This window comes from Bactrocera latifrons, unplaced genomic scaffold (genome assembly GCF_001853355.1).
Source record: "Bactrocera latifrons isolate USDA-ARS-PBARC rearing strain unplaced genomic scaffold, ASM185335v1 scaffold_260, whole genome shotgun sequence".
Lineage (NCBI taxonomy): Eukaryota > Metazoa > Arthropoda > Insecta > Diptera > Tephritidae > Bactrocera > Bactrocera latifrons.
The window spans coordinates 29271-39933 of record NW_017536186.1 but is presented as its reverse complement, the minus strand read 5'-3'; the positions used below and the strand labels follow the sequence as shown (position 1 = coordinate 39933).

Sequence of the window (10663 nt, the reverse complement as noted above, 5' to 3'; positions counted from 1 at the left end):
ATGTGAAAATAATAATTTCAGAGTGTTAAAAAACCAAAAAAAAATAATAATAATAAAAAAATCAAACGTTACAGAAACAATATAAAGTGAAGGTAAAACTGTGAAAACAACACTTCAAAACAAAAGCATGAATTAAAAATGAGGGAATAAAAAATTAAACAATATAATATAACAATAAAATAATAACAAACATGTAACGAAACAACACCACAAAAGAATCTACAAAAACAAAAAAGAAAGAGTTTACCGAAATAACATAATATAATAATTTTTCATATGCTGCAATTTTTTCTAGCGCATTGAAGAGTTTCCTGTRGTTAAGTTGAACATCAGTCCTTGTCGTTTACCCAATAAAATGTAAGCTAATACAACAATAATAGTTTTTTCTCTACTACATAATTATGTATTTGCTTGAAATTTGCTTTTAGATTGTATAATTTCTAACAATCTGTTTTAAAATTAATCTTCAATTTCATTTGTTTCACTTTTTCGCCATGAAAAAATGCGTTAGTACATTTAAACCAAAATTGAAACTTCCTCAATACATGCCGCCTGTGGAGATTCGTCGTGCACTGCAAACGGATTCGATTGAAACGCCACTTGCTTCATTATCCAATGAGTTTGCCGACTACCTGAKGAATAAAAAGAGGTTGACTCAACAAAATGTACGTGAGGTGTTTAGGAAGCTTTTACAAATCGAGGATTGTGATACAATGCGCGATTATTCGAGTCTAGCGCAACGAAATGTCCAACTGCGCACTTAYGAAAACGACTATATTGTGAAGGTTAGCAACAATTTTCTTTATAAATATTTAATATTATTTGTATATATACTCGATCTGCTTTTTGCACTGTTCATTGTGACAGTAAATTATTCGTACTAAAAAAAATTAGATTTTCATATAAAACTCACTATTAGGACCAATTTAAAAAATAGTAATTCATTTGAAAATGAAAATGTATTTCCGTATGGAATTTTGATTTCATTTAAAAMAATTTATATAACGAAAATGAAAAACACATGCAAAAATGTAAAACCGTGTTAAAAATGTAACTAGGAGGTGTACAAAAACACCGTAAAAAAATCTGTGCAAAAGTGAGGTCAAGTGTATGATATGTTATTTAAGAAACCAAATATTGGTTCAATATATTATATTTTGTTGCGTTGTTAGTTGTTTAAAGACGAAGCAAGTTCGTTGTCGATCATCCCCACGTATGAACATACAGTAGAATCCGTTTATTACGACATCGAAAGGAATTGACAAACACGTCATAATTAGCGGACGTTATACAAAGCGTTTTGTGAAATAAAAAACTTTTTATATATAAATATGTATGTACTTAAGTATTTTAATACAGAAACATAGTAATTAAATATGTATACATACATATTAAATCAAAATCAATATAGCACGTAGTCAGTGCATTATAACACATACAGTGTATTTTTTACTGTAAGTAATCTGTAATTTTTGTCTGCCTTATGAAATTATCATTTTCAATATTGCTGTGAACAAATCGTGATAATAGTTCTGCAGCTTTTAATGCCTCTTCTGAGATAGGTAATGGTTCTTCCTCGACTTTCTCTTCCCCATCACTTTCGAGTTGTTTCTTAGCACTAATGTTCTGTACGATATTTCGGTGGGTTCTTCGGATGTKAGGAGAGCGTTATTGACGTCAACATAATCTTCCCACATTTCCGGTGCCTCTAAAGAATCTGATTTTAGGTTTCGTGACCACAAAGATAGAGGAATTTCATCTTCTTCATCGAATTCATGTTCTGATATTTGAATAGGTAAATCGTCGTGGCTTTCAATGAATCCTGCATGTTTGAAACAGTTACGAATGGTACTTTGTGACATTTTATTCCAGGCATCATTAACCATCAGAATTGCATCTAGCACCGTTATTTTTGTARAAGAGTTGTTTTCATTAGCATCAAGACAGTTAATCATTTTGAGCACAAGTGTCTTCCTAAAATTCTTTTTGAGCGATCGTATTATTCCCTGATCCATCGGCCGTAGTACTGATGTTGTATTCGGCGGAAGGAAAGCAAGTGTTATAGACTTTAAACCAATAACATTTGGATGCGCCGGGCAATTATCAACCAGCAATAGAATCTTTTTCTTCTTCTTCACCAAATCACGATCCCAATCACGAAGCCATTTTCAAAAACTTCTGACGTCATCCAAGCTTTTAAGTATTGTTAGCACAATCGACAGGTAATGATTTGACACTTCTAAAACATCTTGGTATTTTGTGACTTTCCAATATTTTCTAAAAAAGTCCAGTTTCATCAGCATTAAATATCTCATCATCAGAAAATTGTCTTTGTAAATTCGGCCACACAGATATCAACCAGTTTGTTGTTGAATTCTGATGAACAGACGAAGATTCACCGACAATTTTTCCCTTCACAATGTTATGTGGAACTTTAAAACAACTGAGCCAGCTTGCAGAACAATTGATGTCGAGATTACCAAAACGCGCGGCAATACCATTTGCCTTTTCCCGTAGCATAGGGACGCCTTTGTTTCTCATGTTTTTCAACCACTGAATTAATGCTTGATCAACATTTTCTTGTCGTGATTTTCGAAGCCTCTTCGGTTTCAAAAGATTTTGAATTGAACGATTGCTAAATGCGGTTCTATTTTTTAAAAGTCACTGAGATTGTCGAATGACCCACGCTAAATTCCTTTGCGAGACATGAGTTAGATTCTCCATTTTCTAATCTGCATATTACTGCACCTTTCTCCTCAATTGTAAATGCTTTACGTCGTTGTGATTTTTTCACAGCAACAAACAAAAAACAATGCGCGACCTTCCAGCGTCAATTACTCACTGAGACTCAAAACAAAAACGAGCCACGTGCTGAACGGCGTCGGGAATCAACGCACATTGCCGGAGGTGTAAAGAAGTCAGTCATTCTAACCGGACATAATTTATTAAAAATGTGTCATAATAAGCGACATGTCACTGTAAGGGAAGTCATTATATCCGACTTTTTCATAAAGAATTTTATWTGAAAACCAAACTTCATAGTAACCAGTTGGTCAATATACGCGGAGTCATAATAAAAGGATTCTACTGTATTTGAAACGGAAAATATTTTTTAAATACACGTGGAAAGACGGAATAATTTTATGGGATATATTGGGGCAGAGAAACGCATTAATTTTGACATTGCTCAGGTATACACGATTTATATATAATAATAATWCTTACTGACCGACATATTCGAAAATCATTATAAGTATTATATGGGAGGTGGAGGTAGTATTGATTCGCTTGCATCTATCTGAACCTATCCTACATAGAGTTAACATGCCACAGACTAATAAAATGTGTTCAGGGTCTCATCRAGGTTCCTCATAAACACCAATTATGTGGAATAAAGTCAGCCGGATATTCGAAAATCCTGATATTAGTTATATGGCGGCTGGGCTAGGTCAAGTTTTCGCCCGCTTTAATTCATTTTAGGCACACGTTTTCTCAATTTATTAGGTCTACTAGCTTATTGGTCGATATATGCGGAATAAAGTCAACAGGAAGTTCGAAAATTTCTATATTAGGTATATGGGGGGTAAGGGGGCTAAATATTTGATATACAGACACACTATTATCAGGAAAGTATTCTCTTCTTCGACCGATACTTTTTGTCAAAAGTCAACTATCGGTGCCATCCGCTTATTCGGTACCTAGTTTCAGTTTCGATTCGATTCAGACTATTTTTCGTCAAAGGTTGGCATACTTCAAAGGCATTATTCACGCAAAGTTTTATATCGTTATATTAATTTTGAATTGTATTTCAGAAAGTAAAAAAAATCTAAATAAATTTAATGTCTTTAGAGATTTTTGTAATTGTTTTATCGCTCTTTAGTAGTTTTTAACAGCAGTACCGTTATATGTTGAGTGAGCCGGGTTACGATCCGATTTCGTTAATTTTTCACGCTGGCAACCCCTACCGCCATTATCTTGAACGAATTGGTTATTTAACTTGAATAGTTTGAGAGATATGTACATTCGTACTAATATCTCAAGTTATAGCTTGCACCGGCGGACGGACAGACAGACAGTCACGCGGATTTGAACTCGTCTTGTCATCCTGATCATATATATATATAACTATATATCTAACTGGATTAGTTTTAGGTGGTACAAACAATCTTTCGGTGAACAAAACTATACAACTTTTTGCAAGAGCATAAAGTGTGAATATTTTTACTAAAGTTACGCATACGCTTATGAAGTTCCGTTTAATTTCTATATGTCTCTTTAACAAAACTATTTGGGGTATGTTTTCATAAAAGCAACCCCATTATGCTAATAAAAATTATATATGAATCCATTTTTTATTTCCGACCAGTTAAAAATACCACAACATATTCGTTTCGAGAATATAATTTTCCCTTTTGATGATGTTATTGTATTGCCCGCCGAGGAGGGAAATGCCGCAACAAATTCATTAGATGATCTAATGAAAAAGATGGAACAATTAAGTGACGAAACAGCTGTAAAGCAGGCACCGGAAAAAAATAAATCAAAAAAATATATTGGTCAAATCGAATGCATTTCCTATGGACGCGTAACGTTTAAATGTAACAAAAAAATTCCAAGTGACAAAACATATACCATACTTTTTCGTCCGGCACGCATGGTTTTACGTTATCAATACCGCGCCTTAGAACTAATGTCTATCATGCCGCCTCGCATACTGAAACAATTTTTGTTTCCAGACGAAATCTTAATGAGGGAATTGCCTACGTTAAGGTAAGAGTTAAGTAACGCTTATATAAATTAATAACAAATTTTAATTTTTTTTTCAGTTTAAATCTGCTTAATAAAAGCATTTATGAAAATCCCGAAAGTTTGCAGGCTATACAATGTATGGTGAATGGTAATGATACACAAAGTCCACCATACATTATTTTCGGACCACCAGGTACAAAATAACCAAAAAAGAATTTAAAAAAAAATTTAACTAATTTCACACCACCATTAGGCACCGGTAAAACCTCAACGCTGGTCGAAGCCATTTATCAAATATATATGCTGCAACCACAGTCACACATACTCATTACTGCTGGCTCGAATGGCGCTTGCGACGAGATAGCCTTACGTCTCTGCAATGCGCTCGCGTCCAATATCGAGAGACAGACGATCACACGTATTTATTCGCGCTCATATGAGAATCGTGCGGAAAACATCAACGAAACACTACTCGAATATTCCAATTTGTATGCCAATCATTTTCTGCCGGATGTGGAAGTGTTGCATTCCTATCGCATTGTTGTATGTACCTTAAGTTTAGTCGGGCGGCTGGCGACGGGCAAATTCGGCACGGAAAAAGATGGCAATGGTGTGTTTACGCATGTTTTTGTTGACGAGGTAGCTGCGTCGACCGAAATGGAAACTTTGGTTGCTCTGACCGCAACATTGAGCTCAAACTCGAGTTTAGTCATAGCCGGCGACCATCAGCAATTAGGTCCAATATTAAATTCAAAACGTGCCGCAAATATGGGTTTGGAGCTATCATTAATGGAGCGGCTACTTGCGCGGGATTGCTATCGTGTCGATGAATATGGCAATTATAATCGRCAAATACAAATACGCCTGCGCCGCAATTATCGTTCGCACCCGGAAATTGTTAAACTTTTTAGTGAAATGTTCTATGACGGACAACTGTTGTCCGAAGCGTCACCAGGTGAGTGTAATTTGGAATATAAACAAATTTTGGATGGAATTTATATTTATTTCATCATGTTATACTTTGAGGGGAATAGTGGATAGAGTAATGGTGCTAAATTGTTTAAGTTTGATTTCGAAAATTGGCTACCGAACAGTTGGTATTTTTTTGCTGGCGGAGTGACAGTTCTTGGCCGGAAAATAATCGGTTCCATTCAGGTTACTGTCGTGGGGAGGGGTACGGTTTCGATATCAATTTGTGACTAAGGGCAATATAACTCTTTTGTGTGTTATTATAAACAAATTTTATTCCGGGATGAGGGATACCAAGTGGTTATTTTGAAATATGTTATAGAACCTTGGGTATATTAAATTAAAATTTGTTTGCTTTGTTTTTAATAGACGTTCAGCAGTTATGTCGGGACTGGCATCGTGCACCGAATCCTGAATATCCAATAATATTTCATTCCGTTTTCGGACCAGAGCAGCGAGAAAAAAATTCCACCAGGTAATTAATAATACCATCGATTTTCCATTTGGCATTAAATTAATATACACTAATATTGTTTTAGTCGTTACAATCCGCTTGAGATCCAAATTGTAATGGACTATGTACGTGATCTCTTATGTTTCGGCATTAAAGGTCATAAAGTCTTGCAGAGTGACATTGGTATTATTACGCCATATAAGAAACAATACATACGCATACAGGAGGAATTAAATCTACGAAATTGGTATCAAATCGAGACTGGTGCCGTCGAATCGTTCCAGGGCAAAGAGAAATCCATCATAATTATCTCGTTTGTACGCTCGTTCACCAACAATTTAGGATTTCTGGAGAGTCGTAACGTATGTTAATATGTATAAATTTTGTATTTTCCAAATAATTAATTGTTTAATTGCTATATGCATATTTCAGCGTCTAAATGTCGCACTGTCACGTGCACGTGCGCTGCTCATACTCATTGGTAATCCGCGTACACTAAGCATCAATAGCGATTTCAAACATATCATTGAACTATGTCGACTGCAGAGGACTATGGTTGGCGCATCTTACTTCGACGATGACGGGAAGAATCCCAACAAGTGTAATAATGAATCGATGACGAAGTTGACGAAATCTTTGGAGAAGCTAAATATTAGTAAAGAGAATATCAATGCATGCGGTAAAAATGGTGGGAAATCAAAGAAAGCTAGGACAAGAGCCAGAAAAAACCAGGCTAATAATAATAACACAGCTRCTGCAACAACAACAATGAATGAAGGTGCCACAACTGTAAATGATGTGCTTAAAAGCAACAACAGCAGTAAATTCAAAAGTAAGAAATGTTACTTTTATTACAAACTTAGAAGTACRAAACGTGAAAAGGCGAAGGCAAAGTCAGTAGAAAGTCATGATGTTGATCGTTAAAAATGTAGCGAGTGCGAGTGAACTGTTTAAATTGCTTGTGCGYGTGCGTGTTTGTGTGTGCTTAGGTTGTTGTGTTGGAGAGCTCGTTTATGAATACTCTAAAGTGTTTTACATCCATTAATCATATTTTTTAGTTAAATGCACAAAATAAATTTTGTTATAGCCAAAGAATGGTTTGCTTGCGCATGAAAATTTTTGCTGTATTTTACCTTTCATATTCATACACATGCATACCACATTTAACATATGGATTTAAAAAATTTGTTTGAAGTCGTCAGCTTGTTTTTGTACTGAGTTTATATCAAATTTTATTAATGTTGAAGTTAGAATTTGTTTTACAACAAAGTAAAGTTTTTATAAATTTTTTTAAAGTCGTCAGTTGTTTTTGTATTGAGTTTATATTAAATATTATTAATGTTGAAGTTTTATCTTATTTTTGTTTATGTTTTGCAAATTTTACATATATATATTTTTAGAGTGATCAGTTTATTTTGTCTTGAGTTTATATTAAATTATATTAACGCTGAAATCGTAAATTTTATGTATTACCTTTTATGTTGCTTACTTAAAAATTTTTGCTGGTCAAAATGATAATTTTAATAAGAAATTGTATTTTTTCTTACATAATAAACTTTTTTGTACACTAAACACAATTTCATCACATATTCATTTTATATTCTGTACATATTAACAGTAATGGAATCAGCTTCTGTTTCAATAAATGTGATAGTCTACATCGCAGACGTGCGATATATTTCACATATTTAATACATATACATACAATTTTGTGCGGAAAACATTTTTGAGTAATTTTTCGTCATCCTGCTTAAGGAGTTAGRACAGTTCAAAAATAGGCCAAATGTTGACTGTATATGTATATATTCTAGCAGTAAGACAACAGGAAATGAATATTTTTCAGGCTTTATAACTTTTTTTACGATTTGACAGCGCATAAACGTTTTTTTGAGAATCTTGACTGGCCTAACCTTAAGATATTCCATATCAAATATTAATACATTTAATATCTATAAATAATCTAGTTTATACCTGCAATATTCGCTTTTGTTGTTGTTAACCATTAAATATACTATCTTTAAAAYTATTTCATGATTTCAAAATGTTTTCACATTCTTACTTAAAGTCACACAGCCAACGTCTGCTGAAAAACAACGCCAAACTTTTGAGCGCCTAAAGGATCTTTATCTAACCAACGAGCTTAGCGATCTTGTGGAGACTACTAGTAGCACCAGCAATCGGAAAAATTATAATAAGCAGCCAAAATCAGAAATTGATGAGCTTCTATTGGGATTACCAAGCGTGCCGCGTGAGAGGATACAGAAAATCCAAAGCGAGCAATATGATTTTGAAATAGTTAACCTGGCGACAGGTCAAACTACTCAACACGATGAATTGCGCACGCGTTTCGAACGACTACAAAGGAAGAAAACAACAACAACAACACCAACATACCAAGCACAAGCTACAACAAACAGTSCAATCACATTGAAACCAACCGGTACGCAGTCGAACTTATTCAACAACAACAATCCAAATAAAAGTTCAACATTTGCGCCACCCAAGGCCGCAGCTTCAAATGGTCAGCATTTTGCTGCATTCACCAAATCATCGTTCAGCGGTGAGAGGAATGCAGTATCAGCTGCAGCGACTGGACAGAAGTTTACACCAACGCATAGTGTTAACGCAACTGAAACCGCTATGTTGGGGCCAGCGGTTCTGGGTCGTATAGAGTATGCCACTCCGCCGAGGTATGTGCAAACACGCACACATCTACCGCCTAAGCCGAAATCTTCAAAATCGAAGTGTGTAATTGCTTAGAGTTGGAAGTTGTTGTGTAAACACTTCACATGTAAGCGCGTATGCGACCCTTTTTATTTTCATATCAATTATGCAAAGTATTACCTTGATAAGTGCTTTACGCGTACTTATCTTGGACTTTGCTCGCAGTTTTGCGGAAACATTGTTTCTGAATGTTCGAGGAAAGTGTAAAGGAAAATTTGTGTTGAAATTTTTATGCCAGGTGTGTGTAAATGATAAGACTTAAAAAGTTAAGCCTTTCTTTTTGCTAGCCCCGGCCTATATTTTCGATGCTTCGTTTATACTCAAAGATTATCTCGTAATTTTGACAACTGTTGTTTTCGCAAAAAATATATATTATTATGTTTGCAGCTTAAAAACTACAATAAATAGTTTGTGCAAACATGTTTAAGTGTGGAAGAGGCAGTGAGGCTACAAAAAATGTAATCAAATCTCCCTGATTACTTCAATATTTTTTAATATTGTCRTTATGTTCGAAGCAACCTTCATATTACATTTAAGATTCAAGCTTAAATAGATGCTTAATTTTTATCTAATTGTGCTTGAATCTTTAATCCAATGTTAGGTGTAGTCGTTATKTGCGAGGGTGCTGTGCACAGATATTATCATGTAAAATTGTTTCATAGAAAAATTTTATTGTTTGGGCATTTTGTAGCAGATTTTATGGAAAATATATATCGATTAAACGTAATGGCAGAAAATGCTTAGTATAATGGATGATTTGCCGAATACGTTTGCCTTAGTCTACCATTTGAAAAGTGATCTCTGCTTTAAATGTTTCCAAAAGRCTGTTATAGGAATAATTGGTCGAAGCATATATACAATGTTGTACAATATTAGTTATTTGTTCTTCAAATAGTAATTTGAATGTACCCAAAACTGACAATGCTATAGATTTTGTTTAAACTTGTCTAAAATGTCCTTACTTAATTTGCTCGCTGGAAATAGAACTTTTCTCTATTCCCAAAGCGCGATTTACCAAAAACTAGTCGAAATACGTCAAATGTAAAAAAAATAAAAAAAATTCTCCAGTTGGTATGTCATCACCTGATAGTAAGTTCTTTGAAAGTTATTTTTGCATAAGGCTTCCTAGAGTTTTATACCATAAACGGGTCGAAAGATAAAGRACCTACGAAAACAAACCTAACAACATACAGATGATCTAAAGTGACCAGAAACTGATCAAAGGATATAAAATATTTTTAAATATTGGACAGTTATGATGTCACTGATTGAAAGTTTTTTGAAAAGTAATTTGCTTCCTAAAGTTTTATACTAAACACTGAGTGCCTATTTTAATAAGATTGGTTTCAACTAATTACATTTTCTTGGCTTAAAAAACAAATTCGGCTAAAAATTTTAATTTTTTGTTTACTGAGCACTGACTGAGCCAAATGTTGTATGTTGTTTAGAAGATGGGGATGTTCGCGGAAGCAAATAACTGCAGCAATATTGCGACAGTGTTGGTTTTCTGCAGATACTCAGCTGATACTTATATTGCAAAATTTTTCGAATTCGTCGAATACCTCAGTCAAATAATTATATGTGCAATGCTTCAACTTTAATTATTTTAAAAAGAAACATTGAAAGAATGTGGAAATTTTTTTCTTGTCTTTTATAATTAAAAGAACTAAACATTACATAACAAAATTATATTCAAATACTTTTCTTAATTAAAAAATAATAATACTTTATGAAATTTCCATATCAAATATTTATATGTGCAAAAAA

The 10663-nt window shown here is 33.9% G+C and overlaps 1 protein-coding gene across 1 annotated transcript in view; it reads left to right on the top strand.

Annotated features, from left to right (window-relative positions):
• LOC108969681 (putative helicase MOV-10) overlaps positions 1–10366 on the top strand; it is a 20265-nt gene extending 9899 nt beyond the window's left edge. The window contains exons 6-14 of the mRNA XM_018934562.1: positions 296–357; positions 512–785; positions 4367–4770; positions 4827–4942; positions 5003–5704; positions 6088–6193; positions 6258–6534; positions 6605–7004; positions 8238–10366. Coding sequence (XP_018790107.1) covers positions 296–357; positions 512–785; positions 4367–4770; positions 4827–4942; positions 5003–5704; positions 6088–6193; positions 6258–6534; positions 6605–7004; positions 8238–8932 — 3036 coding nt within the window. The 3' untranslated portion in view covers positions 8933–10366. The remainder of the gene's footprint in view (positions 1–295; positions 358–511; positions 786–4366; positions 4771–4826; positions 4943–5002; positions 5705–6087; positions 6194–6257; positions 6535–6604; positions 7005–8237) is intronic.
• The last annotated feature ends 297 nt before the right edge of the window (positions 10367–10663 follow it).